General features: G+C 39.4%; 1 protein-coding gene across 1 annotated transcript in view; it reads right to left on the bottom strand.

Moving 5' to 3' along the window:
- LOC119732333 (E3 ubiquitin-protein ligase MIB2-like) overlaps nt 1–17858 on the bottom strand; it is a 39860-nt gene extending 22002 nt beyond the window's left edge. Inside the window, exons 1-6 of the mRNA XM_038205791.1 lie at nt 17750–17858; nt 17247–17351; nt 15311–15482; nt 8027–8133; nt 3845–4036; nt 3–124 (exon numbers count right to left, since the gene is read on the bottom strand). Coding sequence (XP_038061719.1) covers nt 3–124; nt 3845–4036; nt 8027–8133; nt 15311–15482; nt 17247–17351; nt 17750–17858 — 807 coding nt within the window. The remainder of the gene's footprint in view (nt 1–2; nt 125–3844; nt 4037–8026; nt 8134–15310; nt 15483–17246; nt 17352–17749) is intronic.
- Nucleotides 17859–23152: the final 5294 nt, after the last annotated feature.

The raw sequence follows: 23152 nt of genomic DNA, 5'->3' as shown, positions 1-23152 counted from the left end.
ACGTCTTTGATTTCCTCGTTCCAGCCACAACTCTCTAGCTGCAGTTCCTTGAGCTTCGTAGGGTCCATGTCAAGCAGACGGACCTTATCTCCGGTATCCAAGTAAGGGCGGAGGCTAGTGGCATCTGTATTGGCGCAAAACCCAAGAAAGAACTAGAGGTTCGCGTTTGTTGTTACAAACGCAGAGTGGTCGGGTAGACAACCATTTTATTAGACATTGTCCAATTAACTTATGAATATGTTTATGTCAGAAAAAAAGGACCAAGAACTTCAACATCTCCAGTACCAATTATATTATACAAAAAGAATACGTCTTTTAAAGTATGATAAATTTCAGTAAACAGTTGGGTACACGTACAAGTTATTTCCGGTTTGATGGCGTCATCAGTCAAAACAGGGAATGGAGGACACTTGTTTTATCATTAAGTACAAATAACGCATGGAAATATGGAAATTAAGTGTATGTAATAATAACAGCTAACTTCCAGTTTGATGACGACACAGTATTTGGAAGCAAAAGGTCAATATTAAGTGTAACAAATGTCATTTTTGGGGTGCAAAAAAAACGAAGTCATGAGACAGGGATCAAATGATGGATTTAACATAAAAAAATAAATAAAATGGTCATTGTTGAACTCTCCCTACAGTAACTTCCGGTCTGATGACGTCATGATTATGAAACCTTGCAAATTCCTTTGTGGTTGCTCACGGGATATATAGGGGCAATATATCATAAAATATTGATTTAGAGTTTTAACATTTGAAAAGATTAAACTGTTTTCCATGTGCTGCTGGAGGGCGCCCTTTCGTGGATGACGTCAAAATAATGTTTTTGTAATTGGCATTCCTTACTTAACACTTCCATAATTTATTTGTCTGTAGTAAAATGCTTCCGTTTTAGAGTTAGATTCAGTTTCTATTGCACTTCCGGTAACATCGGAAGTAAAGGTCAAGCAGTTTTGTGCCCGGGAATGTTGCTGAAGGCACCGTCTACAACCTCACGAAAAAACAAAAACGATACTCTATTTAGTTCAAGAGATATAGGTCAAAGTATTTTGTCAAATCGTGCAATCAAATCATGTAATTTGATACCTGATGACGTCATGATGACGTAACAACAGTTATAACATCTTCGTAACATGGTACAAATTCACACTAGGTTTTATGATCATACCGTAAACCGTTTGGAATAAATTGTGCTTTGTTTCGATTTCAGGCTAATGTCTTCATCTTGAATTCACATAAATTTGACCTTCCGGTAGACCCGGAAGTAAAGGTCAAGCGAGTTCACGCACACAACAAAAAATGTTTAACAATTTATGGTCTATCTGATTACAAAATTGGAGTATAATTGATCATTTTGTTAAAGAGTTATAGATGAAAGAAGATTGTTACGAAAACAAAAATCGCTTGTAATTTGACACCCGATCTAACCATAACCAAGTTGTCTCAGCTCGACAGTTAACTGCAGTTGGTATTTAACCTGAAAGCAATCAACTTTTCTTTTCCAAATAATTAAAAAGCCTACACACTTCTGTAAATAAAATCGGTGTTTTTTTTCCAAAATTAAAATAAAAAATAAGAGTAGCCTCTTCTTCATTCTTAGCAAGGACTTCTTCAGAGGCAAATGACACTGGAACAAGAAACAAACATGTAGGGACAAACACACATGCAGGGTTGGGAGAGGAAACACAAATCAGGGATTTGGGGGCCATATTAAATATAGCTCTATGGGGGGGGGGGAGGAGGGGCAGACCAGTGTGTGTGAAGATCGAAGGGGAATAAGGAAATAAGGGAACAGAGGGGATTTGAAGGAACGAATGATGCAGGAGGGAACACAGGAGACTCGTAATGAATGTGGTATAGTGTGAATGGGAGAAGATGGATAATAGTATGGACGGGGGTGAGTGGATAAGGAAATGGGTAAAATTGAAAGAGGAGTGCAATGAATAGGGTGTTAGTGTGAATGATAGGGGGTAATAAATGGGGGAAACTTGTGGATAAGGATAAGGGTGAAATTGAAAGGGGAGGGAAAAGAGGAAGAGTAAAACCCGAGAGTGTAAGGCTGGATCTGAAATAAATGACACTTGGAGAAAAAAAATGAAACATTAATCATTGCCTTGCTTGACGTTCAGACCATGTTGCTCAACAGTCAAAAGACGATTCATCCATTCTGCTCCCTGCTTATACGAACTGAGTCCTTGCGACGGTTAAATTACTCTATACCCTGTAAAATCATAATTATCAGAAATTGAATGTTAGGCAGGTTTAAGTGGTAACCGACAGGGTTATCCAGTCTCTTGGTGTTGACAGTTGATTGATGACCATAGAAACGTTGTTCAAGCGTGTTCTCTGTCTCCCGAGCATACGGTACTCCTAAAAGCCTGCAAGAGATGAGATATATGACTTTGGAGGTGTTGTAAGTGATGTTACCACAAGTGCTATGGGTGGTGCCAGAAAATTGTACTGACCAAGAAATTGTTCTTGGTTGGCACAAGTCTCATGAGGGTGTCTATATCACTGGTTGGAGACGTCGTGTGTCCTGTCTTGGTTAGGGCCATTGAACACGTCTTCCTCGAACGAATAACTTCCTCATGTGGGATGTTGGTTAACAAAGATAAGACGTCAATAGTCCCAGTGTCTGGGGTATCATGGATATATACGATGAGATCCATGGGACGCAGGGTTTGAGAAACCTGTCAATAAACAGGGAGATACTTTCCGTGGAGAACCATTACCAGAGACGATGGGCCAACCGGGCTAACCAGCATTGTGAATCTTGGGAAGAAGATTGCCAGTCCTACAGTCTGTTGGGAAAGAAATGTGTGAGCTTTCTTGGGCAACTGGTCACGTGGTCGTATATCGTCCAGCACCTGTTGTATCTAACAGGAAGAACCTGTGGGGTCAGAGGCAGATGAAGTTAGTTCGATTATTCAACTAGTGGTGGGTCTCGTCAATGTACTGCTGACGATTCACGATGACCACAGCTGAGCCTCTGGGTCTGCTGGCTTGATGTTAATGTCAGTACGATGACGTATAATGTAAATTAAAATGATCCCCATGGAAAATTGTATGCTCATTAAGGGAACACCATGGGGATTTTATGGACACAATGGGAACACCATGGTGATTTTATGGACACCATGGGAACACCATGGGAATTTAATCGACACGGTGGGGATTCTATGAACACCACGGGAACACCATGGGTACACCATGGGGATTTTATGGACACAATGGAACACAATGTGGATTTTATGAACACCATGGGGATTTTATGGACACCATGGGAACACCATGTGGATGTCATGGACACCATAGGAACACCATTAGGATTTTATGAACGAATAATTTCACAGGGAGTTAAGTCCCTTACTATCTTTCAACCAAGTATGTTTTTCAACAATAATTACGCCAGTTACTTTTTGGATAGCTGCAAATGATGGACTCTGGCTTTAATGCGTACTTGTGCACTGACATCGAGTGATGTAGTCAACCTATAGTTTTTTTCTCTTTTCTACATAAAAATCTGAATAAAAAAATTAGTTAGTGAAGTTTCCGACTTATCATTGTTTGTATGGCTTGAAGTTATGCAGTGCTTGGAAAAGTTGTCATATACTCTTATGTAAAGTTCGTTCCTTATTGTATAATATACAATATCTCAAGCGGGTCGTGCCCCTACCACCACAAGCAGTTACGCCACTGCCGGTACTTTAGCAACGGGGTTTTACTGTACATTATTCAGGGAATTAACATAACATTTCTTTGTTCAGCGAAAAAAATTCTAGACATTTCCCTAAATCGCTACTTCGCAGCCAATATGGCACAACTTCATTATTTCTTACCGAGCCTTGGAAGATGCTCGATGTAGAATTCTCCAGCGGTGTCTTCTTGCTTGTATTGTACGTCTAGCTTGCCTCCGTGACCCCGCCGGTACTGGTTAGTAGAGCGGTTGGGCCATTGAACTTTGACCCAGGTACGACGGGTTCCCTGTGCACTAATCACTTCCTTCACGGTTCCAATTTCCCCCTCTCCTCCTATCAGAGTTATAAAAAAATGTTTGTTAAACCACAACACCTTTAAGGATTTAATTTAGTTGCACTTCCCCAATGCCTCCTTGTTAGACTTCCACGTGGAGTATTCAGGAGGATAACCACCAAGTAAGTAAAGAAATACTCAAAAGACAAAATAAAAGGGCCGTCCATAAAGTACGTACGAACGAAGGGGGGAGGGGGTGTTAACATCGCGTACACATGCGATCATCTTCCTCTACCCTCAACAGTGTCATGCCAAAGGCTTTCTTGGCCATAAAAGACATTGATCGGGCCCATCGCCTGGGAAAGCCCACACAAAGCCACGACAACGACTCCGACCGATGATCATCAAATTCATCAACTACTACAATCGTGCAAGGGTCTTTGGGCAAAAGCGTCTGCTGAAGGGCTCCGGCATGATGATAACTGAAAGCTTAACTGCAACCCGTCTAGCCTTGCTCAAGGCAGCTCAAGCTAACCATCATGTTGAGAAGGCCTGGATTGCTGATGGACGCGTTGTCTGTCTTCTGCCGAACAAGCGAAAGGTAACTGTGACCACCATGTCTCAGCTTGACAAGCTTTAATTTGCATGCCATCTATTGCCCGTGCATGCTGCATGCTGTATACCATGAACCTATTCCTCTGCTTACATTGGTTGCAACTGTTTTGTTTTGCTTATCTTGTTTTACTTCGCAGTACTCATTCTCTGATATCTTTAAGTTGCAATGCATGTCATATCTTCACCATCAAACCCATTGTTTTCAGCTCATTATAATTTATGTTGCTTACTCCTAAATTATTATAATTTTACCAACATTTTGCCTTCTTTCCTGGTTAAATCATCATGATTATTATCACTTTCTTCAAAGAGTGCATATTTCATAACTTGTCGAATCACTGTTATTGTTTCTGTTACGTTTAAGATTATTATTTATTTACCTTCCTTTTCGTGCTAAACTTTATTCCATGTATTTTCAATTAATTTTCTTTCTTAGTTTTATGTGTGTATCTTTCGTGTATAATGCCCATTAGGTTCCCTTGTGTCTCTTGTAACCTCTCGGTCAAGGCAAATCAAAACGGTATTCTCTGTGACGTTAGCAACAGTTGGGTTCACTTAAAATGTTCAAGTCTTACCCTGGCCCAATATAATAGTTAATCTGAAAGTGATGAAGCTTATATCTGTCACATTTGTCTTTTAAACATTTTACCTTTTAATTACCTGGATAATGCTGGTTTGCAAGACCTCATAACCCCAAGACAATGACAATAGCCCTATGCTTGACGATTTCAGTCCATTAAATCTTTCCACTTCTTTACCTTCTCTCAATTTGTTGGATAGCCAAGATCACAATAATCCCCTACAAGTCACCAATAATTGTATTAATATTAGTGACACTGACCTACACAAAAACAATGAACGAAGGAAATCGCTTGTCAGATTTTAATCTTGTCCACTTTAACATCAGAAGCCTACCTAAAAAATTCCATAACCTGAGAATTACTTTACAGTCGCTGAGTGAATTTACTATTATTGCTTTTTCTGAGACCTGGCTCAAAGAAACATCCTGATATGTTCTCATTGCCATGCTATACTCTTCTTACATATAATAGATCCAAAAAAAAAAATCGGTGGCGGTGTCGGTAGCCATATATATCCACGATAGTGTAAAGTTTGTGGCCAGGCAAGATTAAATTTATTCAAATTATTCAATTGCATCTCTCTTTGTCGAAATAAACGCTGGATCATCACCAAATGTTGTCACTGATTTACAGGCCTCTCAGGGCTTCTTATGATGACTTCATGCTCAATTTTAGTGATATAATAAGTTCTCCATCTTCGCAAAATGAAACCTGCCTCCTGTCTGGTGAGATCTAATCGACAATATCTTTACAAACATCGCCACTTGTCCTAAATCATACATCCTAGTGAATGATATTACTGCTCATTCCAGTCCCTTCCTTAAGCTCAAAGAAAAAAATGGAGGTCCCTAATAAGTATGTTCACTCATATTCAAAGGATAGCCTAAATAAACTAAATCATGGGCTAAATTCTGCTAATTGGCCTCCTGTCTATGATACTGAAGACTCCAATATAGACTCCAATCATCTCCTTACCACATTCGCTCAAAAAGCCATTTCCTTCCAAGGTCCCAAGCTATGGAACTCCCTCCAGCGGCTCTTTCAAAATACCGAATCTGATATCATATTCAAAACAAACTTTCAAGCAATTCCTCTTAAACAAATACGCCTAAGCCTTGTTCGCTATTTATTTTGTCATATTTTAATTTATGTGCACCAACAATTTGTTGATCATTTCATTGTAATATTATTATCGACATGTACGTACTTTTCCTTTTTACCTTATAATGGTGTTTTTCTTGATTTTGTTGATGATTTTGTTTCATCATCGTTTTTACATACATATTGAAATTTATTTTTATTCATCCGGTTTGCCTTCCATGCCCACTCTTTGGATACATACATGGTGTGTTTGTAATCCATTTGTCTGTGTGTACTATAATCATGTTAATCTTGGGGTTCATACCCACAAGCTAAGCTTTTTTTATGGATTCCGCATCTCTATAAATTGTATTTATTATCTGTTTATTACCTTGTACTCATGTAAATTAAGAAATGAAATAAAGTCAAGTTCAAGTTCAAGTTCAAGGGGAAGGGGGCCAAGCAAATGCGGACGTACGCAAACAAAAATTGCTGGGAATAAATTGTCCTAAAATCAATGTACTTTCTCATATTTTATTGCTATCAGAATCAGCTTTTATGCATCGAAAATTGTTATAACACTGTACCCTTCACCCCCACCATTTAGATTTCTTCCCAGTGCCACCGCCAGTCAACACCTTTAGAGATAATTAAACTTCAGAGACCGCGAAATGATGAAACCGTGATTGTGATAAGGGCCCCTCTTTAGTTTTGGTAAAGTAGTTGAAGTCAATTTTTTTTAAATTCCAAAACAACTTTCGCAACCCACAGCTGACATATCTTTTAAATCTAATGACAAATATACATTTCTTTTTTTACAGTATCTTTCGATAGAAATGCATTTTTCGTACGCTTTTTACAGTTCATGCAATGTGAATAATCGCGGTTTTGGCACATTCACGGTACGTCGCGGTGATCGCCATCTTTATTTTCGTGTTGCATTTCGTTGTCTTAATTCGTCATCGTTTTACCCCCAATACCAACCAACCCCCCCAAAAAGATCACAACCCTGCCCTCTACATGTGTCCATGACACTCTTCAAGGCAGTGGCGTACACAGGATTTGACTTTGGGAGCTCACAATTTTTTTTTAGAAGTTTAAATGTTTTTCACAAAATGTTGCCCCTAGATTTTTGGCCGCAATTTTTTTTGGGGGGGGGCTGACTATGTTGACGTTGGTGGCGCTTCATACACCAATATTATACTACTCGAAAATAGGCCACATACATATCACTTAGAGCAGATCGTGGTAATTAAAAAAAAAACAATTACAAAAAAATCACACACAAAAAACCAACCTCTCTGAGGGGGGGGGGGGGCTGAGCCCCCCCCCCGAGCGCCCCCCCCCCCCCGCCCTTGGGTGTGCGCTGCACTCTTGTTGGTTTTAAATGTCCCTAACTAGTTTGGTAAGTTCAAGAAGTACACAATCGCCAATAAAAAGATTGCTTCAAGTAGTCGGCAAGCATGTTTATTCAAATGTACATGAACATGTATATTGTACACCGAATGCATATGCGTACCGGGGGGGGGGCAGGTTGAACCACTGCGTATGCCGTACGTACAAGGGAGGGGAGTTCTAAAAAGGCGGCTTTTCGTGCGTACGTACTTTATGGATGGCCCCAAAGAGAACGGGCAAAGGTGTCTATTTGGAAGTTACATTGGATAAACTATGGCTGATAGCTGAGAGACAATACTATAGTAAAGGTTAATTGCATCTGCAGCCTCCTGCTAAAAGAAATGGCAAAATATTTGCAAGTTAGTTAAAAATCCTCACCATCTTGATCTTCCCATTCCCAATCCGGCCCTCGCACCACTTTGGCACCTGGGAAAATGCCCAAAGAGCGGCATTTGGTGGCGCCCAATCGACAGGGAACCTCGACCCTGAAATGAAAAAAAAAATCATGATTTATGGTGACACGTATGCTACTGGCCTCACATCTGAAACACAAATTCGCGAATCGGAAAGGTATTTGCATACTAAATGAACAATGTAGCAGATTTCATGCAAAGCTTTCCTGGACACAACACAACATGTTGCGGCTTTTTTGTGTTTTGTCTTTATTGAATTTTTGTGTTTGTCGTTGTTGGTGTACAATTCGTTTCTAATTTATTGCGAGTCCGGAAGTAGACCTTAATATTGGCTTCATGGAGGATACCCTGGATTTTGAGTGATGCATGGCCAATGTATGGAAGGACGGCAATCGGCATGTGGGGTGTGCTCAGTGTCTGAGACTAGCTCCTATTCGGTACGAAATTTGTATTTTAGGTCTGTACCCATTGGGCCGAATTCTTAAAAAAAACTAGCAAATGCTTTTTCTAGGCTTCTTCATACATACAAATATGCAATTGCTAGTAAGCTAAAATTTCTAGTTTTAAGCAAAAGCAAAAGCTTGTTTCTTGCAAGCAAATGCCACCTGGATTAGCAATTGGCTAAAAACTACATAAAACAACCTTTTGCTTGTGTTATTCAGCAATTGTAGTTTTACATGATCCCCAAATGGTAGCTCGACCTCTCGCTTGTTAGTGATATTACAGACATCAGAGAAGATTTCTTCATGTTTATGCCCGCTAGAGACGACCGGGCTCGGCCTAAGGTGTACAAACCAAGAATAGATCGAAAAATCCAACCTATCATAAACTGTTTCGTTTCGACAAACAAAATGTGGCATGGCTGGCGCAAACATTCTTGCCTGACAATCACGAAACACGTAGTGTATGCCTGTCACCAACAGAGCGAATGGAGTCCACACTGCGTTAACGGCCTCAGGATATCAGACATCGGTCGCGCAAGTTACGGGGGTAACTCAGCCTACTGTAAGCAGATGTGTGGCAAGCACCATTAACATGATAGCTGATCAACATCCAGAATGGATCAAGTTTAGTATTGTTTGTCTGAGAAGCATGCATTCCCATTTACTATTGGGGCCATCTACTGCACCAACGTTCGCATCGACAAGCCACATGGACAATTTGGGGAGAAGGTGAAGGCTACTTGTGATGAAAAGTTTGACTTCACAAGCGTGGATGTTGGATGGCCAGGATCTGTTCACGATCCTCGCATCTTCCAAGCATGGGAAGTACACAAAGCAGTATCAACAAATGTGCACGGTTTCCTTCTTGGGGATGCTGGATACGGAATACCTCCTTACATCATGAGACCCGACAGTAATCCCGCGACTCCTTCCTAAAGGAACTTCAACAGGCTTCTTTCAAGTAAGAGGGTCGTTTTCGAGCAGTCCTTTGGACAAATGAAGCGGCGATTCCCTATTCTGAAAAATGGCAATCGGCTCAAGATAGACAACATCCCAAATGCATCATGACCTGTGTCGTGCTTCACAACGTGTCCAAATTTCTGAACGATCCTGATGATGATCTTCAGGAAGACGGCAGTGATATGTTGGGAGAGGAGGAGGATGTCGCTAACGGTGCAGTCAACAACCTACAACCTAGCATGCGAATCACACGACGTCGTGGACAGCAGCGACATGACGAAATTGCTGCACTTCTATTTGAAAGGCCTTAGTTATCATTTTTGTTTGTGAGAAAAATCTACATTACTACGTGTAAATGAAGAAATTCAAGTTCAGCTTTAACAAAATCCAATCTTTATTTGTTCAATGACGTCTCTTTTTCTTTTCAGTGCCTGTTGCCACATTCATACTATGCAAGAATTAAGATTTCTTATTTTGCTCTAAAGCATAATGATACAAAAATCATCACAGTTTGCAACTTTCTCATATGTAGTGATAACAATATATAATCTATAAACGAAACACTTTCAGTGTTTTCTTCTGACAACTAGTTTTAGTTATTTCTTACGAGCCGCTAGAGGGCGCTGCTACAATTCCCGCAAAAGCCAAGTTCAGGTCGATCACGGTTGATTTTATATTGATTTTCAAAGATTAAATCTAGAAATCTTTAATAGCTTGTAATTTGATACCTGATAACGTCTTGATGACATAACAAAATTTATAACATCTTCGTGAGATGGTACAAATTCACAGGAGGGTTTATGATCATCCCGTAAACCGTTCGGAAGAAATTTTGCTTTGTTTTTATTTCAGGCTAATATCTTAAATTTGAATTCACCTAATTTTGACCTTCCGGTAGACCCGGTGTAGCGTGAATTTAGGTTTCTATGAAAATCGGACTCATTGGTAATACTGCGCATGCGTAAGTATGATAATTAGGAAAGTGACCTGTCACGTGAGAGGGATTAACATATAAAAGGGAAAAGGGGTCCGATTTTCATAGGAGTCGGATTTTCATGTGACACCGGAAGTAAATTGTTTCTCAATTAATGGGTTATCTGTTTACAAGTTTGGAACATAATTGATCATTTTGTTCAAGAGTTATAGGTGAAAGAAGACGGTCATTTTTTTCATTGAAAAAATCGCTTGAAATTTGACACCCGATGACGTCAGGGTAATATGCACCACTGGGGATGAGGGTCGATATATATAGAAAGTTACAAGTTCACACCATGTACTGTTATTGTCCGGAAAAAAAGAAAGATGGAAGGAAAGAAGAATATCAGAACAATTCTAGACAGTGGTCGACTAGAGGTTTGCGTTCGTTGAGTTACAAACGCAGAGTGGTCGGGCAAACAACTATTTCATTAGACACTGCCCAGTTAAGTTGTGAATATATTTGTTGTCAGAGCAAAGGCAAACAAAACTTCAACCTATCCAGTAAACCAATTATTTTGCAAAAGAATATGCATATTTCAGGGTATGATACATTTCAGTATGCTTTTTAGGTACACGTACAAATTATTTCCGGTATGATGACGTCATCAGTCAAAAATAGTGTCAGAGTTGAACCAGATCGAATTGTACATAGAATAAGATGTGTAATTATTTTCCCCAGTTTTGTTTGTTGTCACAAAAGTTTGTTGCACTTACCTTTTCCCCCCCTGTATATTCACAAGTGTTGAATATTCATTTTATGCCAAGATGTCATGAATTTGCATTTGAAGTAATGGGTAGGGCTCTAGAAAGTGGACCATGCATCTAAGACTCAAGAGGGTAAGTATACACAAAAAGACTGGAATTTAAACAATTGGGTGGGGTCTTGTAGTTATGTGCATTGAAGTGTGAGGCAGTATAGGTGTGCCTTCTACATCTACCCATGGTCAGTTGTCTTGCTGCCTACATTGCATTGCAATTCACCAGTGGTCAAGCTCTGTCAAATGTAGCAAGTTTTTTTCTACATGATTGTCAGCAGAGCTTTTTGCTCTTCGGGTTTTGCCTAATTTTGTATCCCGAGTTTGCTCAACAAGTGTTCTTCATATGGGAGTAACAGCTAGACTTCCCCGTTTGACTTTGGGACTGGTGACGGACTGCAGGCAACGACGGAGGCCACAAATATGTAAGAAGATTTTAGTTTCTTTATTTAATGTAATTTAGAGTGCATTTTGAAGTATTCAGATTGAATGATGTACAGAGTTGGTAGATTAGTATCTACATCATTTTGTTGAAGACTTTGCTCTTGTTTAATGGTCGATAATGCTCATTCGAATAGTGCTTGTTTATATGTGACTAGTATGATCGATTCTGTATATTTCTCCTGCTATGTGTGAAGCATAAATGCACCACTATTTTGGAATCGAATTCATTAATTTTACAGAGGGCCCTTTATATGTGGCAGTTATCTACCGAGAGGTTACTACTCGATGTGTCGTCTCGATACAGTACGTAGAGGGTGAAGACGACTGTAATCTGGCGTGATTGACTAGAGTCTGATTAGCCCCATAAATGTGGCCTATTTACTGGACTGCCTCCGTAAACATAGGCCACACATCCACATGTACAAAAACGTGTCGCACTTTGCCAAATTTTGATTTTCACATTTAGGCTTAGTTTGTAGGTGTGTTTGCTTTAGAAGCATTCTCACCCTCTTTATAGGCTAATCAGAAAGTGCTGCCTTTTTCAGATGTCTATTTTTTGTTGAAATTTCATGTTGAAATTTTCATACGCAAACGTGTGCAAATGTATCCGGAAATTTCACGAAAAATAGACATCTGAAAAAGGCAGCACTTTCTGATTAGCCTATAAAGAGGGTGAGTATACTTCAAAAGCAAAACAAACCCTACAAACTAAGCCTAAATGTGAAAATCAAAATTTGGCAAAGTGCGACACGTTTTTGTACATGTGGATGTGTGGCCTATGTTTACGTAGGCAGTCCAGTAAATAGGCCACATTTATGGGGCTAGAGTCTGATGTGGGCGTGCGCGTGGCTACCCTGCTTGTGGGCGTGGCTACCCTGTTCATGGGCGAGGCTACTCTGCGTGGTTCTACGCATCTGACGTGGACACGGAATGAAGAGTGGACGCAAGATAATAAATTGAACATTTGGTGGAGGGTTTAAGTTTACTTTGCAATTTTGTTACTGTATTTGAATTGATATTGAGTAATTTCTATTGAATCTTGCGTATTTGGCCTCTTTTGCCTTGGTGGCGTAAAGTTGCCTTAAGGGAGTAAAATTGCCTTGGTGGCGTATTGGCAGAGAGTGCCTTGGTGGCATATTGATATGATGGATTTTGCCTTGGTGGCTTGTAGTTGAATTGTGCCTTGGTGGCCAAGTAGTTCAGCCTTGGTGGCAGAGTGAGTTACATGTAATTTTCTGTATACTTGTTTGGTGTACGTTTTGGTGTATTTCGCAAATTGGATTTCATTGGAGTTAGTTAATAACTTGGTGTATTTGTACTTTGAGCTCCTAGGTTGATACCGGTATATTGGTTTATAATTGGTGTATTTGGATTTCATTGGTTTATTATTGGTGTACTTGGATATTAGTGGTCTATTATTGGTGTAGTTGGATTTCATTGTGCTATTTTGGTGTGTTGTCGATTTCATATCTGGTTCACGTTTAAAGTCTTTTGAACACTTGGTAACAAATTGTAACATAAAGATTTTATATCGACAAGAATTTTAAAGAGAGATTTAATGTAAATTAGTGAACCTTGGGAGTGTGTAAATAAATGTGTATATTTTGACACTAGACACTAGCCGAGTCCGTTTTCTGACTGGAGTTCTCACAAATAACAAGGGAAAACTGATTTAGTTCAAGGAGGATATCCGTTTATCCATAAATAAAAATACCGCATGGAAATATGGTTATTATAAGTGTATGTTTAAATAACACCAAACTTCCGGTTTGATGACGTCACAGTATTTTGAAGCACAAGGTTAATTTTAACATATGTCATTTTTTAGGCTAGAAACAATGTCATGAGACAGAGATCAAATGATGGATTTAAATTAAAAACAAAATGATCATTGTTAAATTCTCCTACAGTATCTTTCGGTCTGATGACGTCATGATTATGAAACCTTGAAAATTAATTTGCAGTTACGTGGAATATATAGGGGGAATTTCGTAACGTTTTGATTGATGGTTTTAAAATTTGAAAAAGTTACTCTTTATTTTTATGCGCCGCTAGAGGAAGTCTTTTTGAGGGACGACGTCAAAGTTATGTTTGGCATTCCTTACTTAGCACTTCCATAATGTGTTTGTCTGTAGTGAAATGCGTCCGTTTTCGAGTTAGATTCAATTTGTATTGCACTTCTGGTAACACCGGAAGTGAAGGTCAAGCGGTTTTGTACCCGGGAATAAGAAATGTAGCTCAAGGCACCGCCTCCAACCTCACAAAATATTAACACGAAGCTCTATTTAGTTCAAGGGATAAAACTCAAACTTTTTTCAAATTGTGCCCTTAAATCGCTTGTAATTTGATACCTGATGACATCATGATGACGTAACAAAATGTATAACATCTTCGTAACAAGATACAAGTTCAGACTTGGTTTTATGATCATTCTGTAAACCATTCGGAAGAAATGTTTGTGCTTTATTTATTTTAAACTAATGTCTTCATTTTGAACGCACTTAACTTTGACCTCCCGGATGACTTGGAAGGTCAAGCGAATTCACGTACACAACAAAAATGTTTATCATTTAATGGCCTATCTGATTACAAGGTATGAACATGATTGATCATTTTGTTCAAGAGTTATAGGTGAACGAAGACGAACATTGTTTCAACGATTTCAACGGTCATTTTTTTTCAAATCGATGACGTCATCATGACGTTAAGGTTATATGCTCGGGATAGGGGTCGATATATGTTTAAAGTTACAAGTTCATACAATAAACTGTCTAGGAGAAAACCCGCTGAGAAGTATTATCCGGAAAAAGAAAGAAAGACCTAAATAAATATTAATCCTAACAATTTCAAACAGTGGTTGGGTTGTGCCCGACCACTCAAACAGAGTGTAACAGATTTGTGCGATAACGTATCTCAAGGGCCCATGCGCAATATATAAGAAAATCAAGACAGTCATTCTGGAGGCAGATACTTTTGAAATATCTGTTATGGTTATAAAAATAGTTGTTGATAAAATTCTGCAGTTTTAATGTTTGCTGAAGAATGCTTAGGCTATACATTACAAACATATTAATTTGTCGCCATAATTTTGCTATCACCACAGACGTTTAATTCCGAAGTCCGACTCGGATCGGACCAGTCGGTTTAATTATGTTTGAATACACAAACTATGAGTCCAAGGTACATTCTGCTCTGAACACCAGGCGCAATTTGCCCTACTTTTTTTTCTGCAACCAAGTATATTCATTGAACATAATGCGCTGGCGTTAGTTGAATTCGTGAATCTAAAACCACGTGAACGTTATTGCAATCATGGGATATGATTCACGAACGTATTTTGGCTACTGACTATATCTGGTTGTAGAATAAAATCAGTATCGTGGGCATGCATGCAACGCCCACTTTTGAACTGTGCCCAGAGATAGCCAGGGTAGTGTAGACGTTCGTGCTTTGTAAAGAGCCGCGTTTAAAAACAGAACACGACGAAGCAATTAAAGTGCAGTCACGAGTGCATACTTGAGATACGACGTCTACAATGGCATTTAATACAGATAAATATCCCTGATATTGACATTCTTAAATCGAAACCGTGAATTTATGAACCGAGCATTTAAAAAAAAATGTTTACTCGGTTTACACAAAAGAAAAACCAGCACTTAACCCACTTACCCTGGAACTGAGTTGGTTTCGATCCTAGTGAAGCGATGACCCAGGTCATGCTTTCCCTCGTTATAGCAGCTGTGACACAAGTCAAAGTCATGACACTCCAGACATTTCCAGCGTATTCCTACGATACCGTCCTCTTGACAGCCGTCACAGTTCATATTTGGATGCTTCACTCCTAAATACAATATTTTATGACACTTAGAAATAGAATTTTGACGAAAAGACCTTATTCACAAGGAAACCATTTTCGAGCGCGTTCACTAAATCTTTTTTATAAATTGTAAACTGTTGAATGGGATTGTGAATGTGCCTTAAAACATTAGGGTATGTTTAATCACAAAAATGAAATTGTTCACATAGCTGACTGGTATTATTTTGTAATGAACTTTTATGTCATCGCTTTCATTTCTACTCGCAAGTTCCAAAAATGAAGCCTTTACATCGCTTTCAATTTAATATTTCCGACTCGTTAATAAAGTCTATAACCCCTTCTTCGATTTTTTTTTTGGTTGTAATCAATGACACGTCCCTGACTAGGTATGTACAACGTTTCAACCCAATCGGACTTATGGTTCTGTAGATATATTTTTAAAGATTGCACTTTTAAGACTAAAGATTGCACTTTTAAGACTACGTCACAAGACCCGTGATCACCTGCCGCCAGAGTGCGCTCGAATAATGCATGACGCCACTGGTCAGATTTTTGAAAAGCCCACCTTAATGCTGCAAACTCACATTAATGAAAGTAAATTCCCATTTTTTACTAAGTTAAAATAACAATTAGGCACTTCCGGTTTCAACAGGAAAGAAGGGTCACGTGATTTTGCACGGAATAGTAATGAAGACCCCAGATAATTCTATCCATTCCTGTCAAAGCAAAATCAGATCTTTCATATTTGATTCTACATTGATTTTCAAAGATAAAATCTAAAACTCTTTGGTTGTTTGTATCTGATACTTGATGACTGACGCTATCGTGACGTCATTACCGGAAAGCTCGAGAGCCATGTTAACTGTGCTTTTTTAAGCAAAAATCTGGATTATATCTTTCCCAGTTGATTTTTCGTCAATTTTTTTTAAGGTTTCAAGGTCTTTTTATTGTACCTTTCGGTCTGGTGACGTCATCGATCTTCCTCCCCTCAACGTTTTGTTAGCATGAAGCTGATTATATACACCAATTATAAAATGATTTCATCAAACTTCGCCATACACATCAACTAATTATTTATTTCAAATATTTTTCAAACTACAACGAGAGGGCGCTCTAACATGTTAAGACGTCACCGGTATTTGTTTGTAAAGTACAACCTAGCCAGAGATTATTAAGCACCGGCCATCTTTAGATTTTACGCACTGTTGTTGCTTCAGTGAAAAAAAAATGCACCAAAATGAAAAATGACCTACCCTACCTTTAATTGCTTTTCTTTTTCTATTTTGAAAAGACAAAGGCAGGTGTACTTGTGGTTATTTTCCTTTCAGCAAGAGTCTTGACATAAGCAACTTTTTGTACATTCACACGATTTCCACTGACAACTGTTACTATTACCCGGTTTATTTTGGTCGACATTTTTGTTCAACTTCACATGATTGACAATCTGGTCCCGCATCTTTTCTTGGTCTATGCATGAATTGTCAATGCGTGTCAGTGAGGCAACCACAGGCATTATTTCATCAAACATTTAAATAAAGTCTTCTGTTGGCTGGTTCGATCGCTCCCTCAAACAATTTCTGATCTCCCAATATGAAGCGTAGTTTCCTTACTTTCCTCATAATGGCACCCCCCTCCAGATCCGTCAATGATCATTTAACGACCGACTCCGCGATACGGACTGTAAAAAAATAATAACATAACATGTATCGGAATGGGGAACTTGCAACAAGCTGGCGGCCACAACTATGGAGTCGGACTGAGGGGATCAAAACAACTTTCGGGTCTTACCTAGTTGGGCGTTATCGTAAATCCGCAGATCGTACTGTCCGTTTGCTCCACCAGCGCGGTACTTTGCTTTCCTGCCCGAGTCCCATCGCACCCAGACGCCCTTGGCTATAAAACATGAAAAGAAGAGTCTCCAATAAGCAGAAAGGCTTAAGCAGACTTAATTTTGATACAATATACTATAACAGGAGGGAGGGAGGAATTATAATGCCCACTGCCATTAAATATTTTACACCTTGTCAGAGTACATGAATTTGATTTTGTGATTCTGCGTCGATCCGTGGTCCGTGCCAAAAATAGGCTATATGGCACATCCTTTACGTTATTATACTTAGTTCATACACGCTGCAAACTAAACCTCTGGACATACCTTTGACATGAGAATTTCTGCAATTTATTACGTTGTACTTACTACTCCCTTTACGTTACACTAACACGCTTCGAACTCAACCCTGGGGGCATACCTTGGACGTGAGAAAGTCTGTTATTAATGGTGTTATACTTACTACTCTCTGCGGGCTCGGCAGGGACCGCAGTGCCTACGCAGCCCTTCCCCCCGTCCTGTTCGCCAGATTTCCAGTCCGGTCCTCGTACAACTCGCAACCCTACGAACATGACGGTTTCCGCTTCGTGTGTTTTTCTGTTCACCACGATCTCAAAACCTCGTAATCCAGTTATGTGAACGGCTTCAACGCCAACCAATATACACAAGTTATTGTCGGTACCGGGTGATGACAAAAAGTTGCAATATCTTCATGATAGAAACAGTGCCTTCATTTGTTCCAGGATACTTGGATCGTTCAGTTCTTCAAAGGGGAGTTTTGTTGTTGACAAGTACCTTAATTTAGTGGTGTCATAGTAGGAATTGGCCTCAATTAAATCTGAACTTTACTGCTAAAGTGGCACATCTAAGGGGGAACAGCAGCAGATACGGGAGGGGAGCCAACGGGGCCAAGGCCCCCCCCCCCAAAAAAAAAATAAGAACTCAATTTTCTTTTTATAAGTGACGTCCCCCCCCCCCCAAAAAAAAGGCAGCCACTGTGTACAGCATTAAAATTGCGCCAACACGCACAAATTCCATGAAGAGTCCTAGTGCCCCCTTGCTTTATATATTAAATGTTGGGCGGAAATTTTGGACCCGCTCAAAATTTGGGAAAACAAAAAATGAATTTATGAAACGCATCACGCTCCCAATCAGGACACCTCTCAAGTGCCCCCCCCCTCTGCAAATGGGACAACAACTACGCCTCTGATTCGAGCAGTTTAAATCTCGTGCATGCTGCACACCTTACGCTTAATCCTACCCAAATATTAACAGCCTATTTTGGCCAAATTCAGATTTGTTTACTGAACATGCGCAGTGTCCTCTGCGGCTCCTCATTTAAGGACAACATAATTTAACGATACAGCTTACCATCATAAGTTCCAGTAGGTGGGAATACCCTGTATGCGACGCCCGTGCGGCAGGGTATGGAAATCTTGAGCTATTCTTGCCGAGGCTCGTGGAATGCTATAATTAGCTCAACCAATCTGATCGCCCTTATCTTGGGTTTTTCCGAGGTTCTTTTTTTGAATATGACAAATATGGGCACTCGTGATATCGTCTGAGATGTTTTATTTTAAAATGCAAACCCAGGATTTAGACACAATACAGTATATTCTCCCCTGAAAAATTGATTAACTGGTTTCTGTGAGCAGTTATCCGATTTATTTCGGAAAAAAACAAAAACCGTGGGTGCATGCAAATTTGTCCATGTGACCCCGTGTTGTCATTAGGTGCCATAGAATGTCACCTTCTTCAGGACTCCTCCTTGGCTCTTCCTCGGTTCAGACGGATGTTTGCTAGATCTTTAATCGTTCTTCGTGGTTAACCTTGTAGTGGCGCCTCGTGTTATCTCTTCGTCTGTCGACAAAGCTACATTGCATGCAGTGGGGGAACATGGCCGTCCCGTGACTCTTCTTACGCCTTAGCAACTTCCTTAAATTACCAAACTTCTTCGAACACCGGTAGCAACGTGTTCCTCAGGCACACTTAAAACATAACCCGTAATTATATTCTTTCCAACAATACCATTTCAGGTGGAATATTTTCACAGGGTATTTAGCACCATCCCTCAGTATCCTGACCTTGAGCATGGTTGTCATTACAATGGTACGGTAGGTCCTTTACGGGTTAATGCCAATGTTCCTACGTACCTATTAGCATTAACATGTGATGTTCCAAATAAAACAGACTGCTAACTTCCCCGCGTATTGATTCGGACAGTTATGTTTTACGTTTATGTACGGAATATTAACAATTGGGAACTATTTGACTGTTTACTGAATAATCATGCACTGAAGGCATTGCATTTTGGACAAAACCACAGCGAGCAGGTGGACTTATACCCCCGATGAAATAATACTACTGATGCTATAATTGCACACTGATTCCCGTCACTTAGGGCATTTAATTTACGATGAATATTATGAGTATTGTTATTGCGCTTCACTGAGATGATTCAAACTCGGTTGACAAAAAGATGAAATGAAGACTGTAAAATCCAAGAATCTCAATTTGAGAGATTATACTGCTATTTCCTTAAGTGCGTAAGAATCGGTTTACAGGTGCGTAGTGTATCCTGTAAACCATGGTTGTGACTGTCAAAAACCTTGTCTTTGGCCACTGAGGGCCACGATGTTATGCAGCTTAATTATTCCTGAGTTCAGCGCATGGCCTTTAGTAATGTCAAGTGCATAATTATGTTTACACTGCCAAACAGGAGACCTTGGATGAATTTGGTGTCATCTTTTGGTGCGATGCATCAGCACGTTTCCAACAGGACCCACTTGTCCTCTTCTCTTTGCTCAAGGAGCAACAAGGCTTCATTAGACGAATCATGGAGTTCAAATCCAACAAGATGCTGGTAAGAACCCATCCGAAGATGTTCAAAGCCCTAGGCATCGACAGGGAGCAGTTCCGTGCAGATGCTGGCTACGCCATGTGCTTCGAGGCCAACCGCCTGTTGTTTGTAAACAGCGCCCTCGTGCAGACGAACATCATCGGACCCTGGGTGGACTGTGCGTTGAACATGGCGTGCATTTCCCCAGAAGGCAGTGTGCTAGCGCAAAACCAGAAAGGTCCTCAGCGGTACACGCACCGCTTCGATCAGGCCGCGCTTGCTCTGGTCGCGTACAAGAGCACGAGAGGTGTCTGGGATGTAAACAACGACAGGTCAAAACTGTTCCACAAAGTGGTCGGGTTGTCGCGATCTACAGCCGGATCGGGAAAAAAAAATTATGTTAAAGCTAAATGGGATAGAAAAGCAAAATATATAACTTTTACGAGCTCTGGCTTATAGATTGTGTCCGGACCTACCTGTATCATACCGCCCTCATATCCGGGGAAATTTTCTCAAGAAGAAGGTATTTGCACAGAGAACGCAACGAGGATTAAAAGAATTTTATTTTCTGGTGGATAGCACTACGTTAAGTACAATAAGGTTGACATTGAAGCTTACATTGTGTTAAAATAATGTTCGGAAACTGCACTTTCATTATACATTTTCAGAAAGGTAACAGGCTCTGGACTAACAGCCCTTGAAATACGAACGATAAGTTGCTAAGTGTATATCCTTTATAGTACCGTTAATGTAGTACAAAAAATGAACCAAATACACGTAAAGCTGCTTTTATGATTGTATAATTAACCATGCAATACAGCCACACTCAAATACACGCAGCGAAGCACTATACTTTAAATAATATTATCTGGTTGATATCTCTGTGATAAAATTCCATGAAACAGATTTCCTCTTTATCTTGACGACGAATTTTACGAAAACTACATATGGAGAAGAACCCATGCTACTTTTTCACTCCACAGCTATGTGTTACCAACAAGGAGAGATGTTGGCCTGAATGATACGGAGCGACACTCTCCTAATTCAGAATTCCACAAGTAGGGACACAAAATTATTTTTATAGACCAATCCAGGCACGTGATCATTGTACACTCACAAGGCCCCCTTCAATGGAGAAACCATTGTGCACACTATTGTGCAAACCAACTGTCCCGTACAGATTATCTGATCAATAGCTAGCACAATGCTCTCGCCATTGAAGGGGGCCTTCGTGATAGAACTGTTAGCGTGCCCGGATTGGTTTGTCCGCAATGTTGTCGTTTTTTCTTGGCTCCTTTAGTATTTATGATCTCCTTTTAAAGTACTCTTCTAATTACAAATTATCTATTTCTTTTTGTTCATACAAGTTTGTACACATTGTGAACAATGGCAACATTGAAATACAATTTCCTAAATGAATGATGTGAATAACAGATATCAATCAAGCATGAATGTAAACAAACCACGGTAACGATGGGTCCAACTTTATTAAAGCGTGCACTCTGAGTATTGTTTAACTTCAAATTTCTGTTCGTTTTAATACAATCGTTTCTTATTATGTAGTAAGAGAAATGATAATTAATCATGCAGGAGTGTACGAATTAGATTGAATACTTAACTTGACACGCATTTAAGATGTCTGGACTCTAAAGCTCTAATAAGATTCAAGTTGCCAAGGGAAAATGAATGTTTCTGATCATTTTAAGCATCACGAAGTCGATTACACAATAATTTTAGAAAATCAATCCATTATTTTTTTTTGTTTTCAAACCTGCATTGATGTCTTAAGGTCTTAAAATTGCAGGGCATTGCAATTTGCAGATTGTAAGAAAAGCAAAATGCACACTCGTGTTGAATGTTATATAAGGATCTAGTGACCTTTTGTTTAAAAGCCTCTACTAAAAGCATGCAACCTTCGTTTGAACTGTGGATTATACACCAAACTACATACCACAATCTAACATGGTGTTGTACAATGACATGTATAATTCATCGAATACTATTACATGGTAGTTTTTTTCCATAAGTTACGATTGGTTAAAGGCAGATTTGTGTTATTTGTGACTTACTGAAGCAAAATGAGGAATGTCACCCAAAACCTTGTTTTGAGTTATCGACGGCTGAAGTCGAATATACTACAAAAATAGTGTCAACATCGATATTGATTGTTTTGTACTGTTGAGTAGCAAAGGTATCCAAGATTCACATATGCATTTTTGTTGGAAAAAAAAATACTCACAAAAGTGGAAAAACTGAAGAACCTTTTTGTCACTGCTGTTGGCAACGCAGTGCGCATCTTTTTTTCAAAGCGGTTTTGCTCAAAATGAGAATAGCGAAACTTGGCAGAACACTGTTGAAGTTACTGCGGCATACCTTTGGAATAAATTAAGCTACAGATATAAATGTTGTATCATTGGAAAGCCAATGATTTGCGCTTTAACATGATGTACATAACGTGAAAAGTCAAAGGTGCGGGTTATTCCTCATTATGCTATGGCATGTCACATTAATTTTGTGCTTAAATAGAGCAAAACAGGATGGTTGGCGTGTAAAATTATTTCAGGCAAGTGTATTTTTTTCAGTAATGTACAGCACTTCTCATTTGTTAATGTCAACAGACCGGTATTCTCTGTGTACGTGATAATATTTTAAGGTCCATTATCAATAAATGGCTGAAGGTATAGCTGAAATTAAATTTATGATGCGAGTAAAACTTATATCAACTCGATCAAGGCTCTGGGTAGGGTTTTGTGTTTCGCTGATATACGAAAGGAAATTAAACAATGATATAAATTTTGTACTCGTTTCGCCCAGCCTGCTCTGTCTCTACACGCCCCAATCGGCTATATCTCAATGAACAGGTTTCTTATGGGGTAAAAACAGTTCATTTTTGCTGCGATCTATACGCCTCATGGATCCTTAGTAAAAAAAAAAAGGATGAGTAAAAACAAACGAAACCCAAATGTCGCGACCATTGATTTAGTGAAGTTCTGCATGTAGCACTTTCAAAATCTAGGATGTGAAAGC

This window comes from Patiria miniata, unplaced genomic scaffold (genome assembly GCF_015706575.1).
Source record: "Patiria miniata isolate m_02_andy unplaced genomic scaffold, ASM1570657v1 HiC_scaffold_24, whole genome shotgun sequence".
In the NCBI taxonomy this organism is placed as follows: domain Eukaryota; kingdom Metazoa; phylum Echinodermata; class Asteroidea; order Valvatida; family Asterinidae; genus Patiria; species Patiria miniata.
This window is presented reverse-complemented; position numbering and strand designations above follow the sequence as displayed.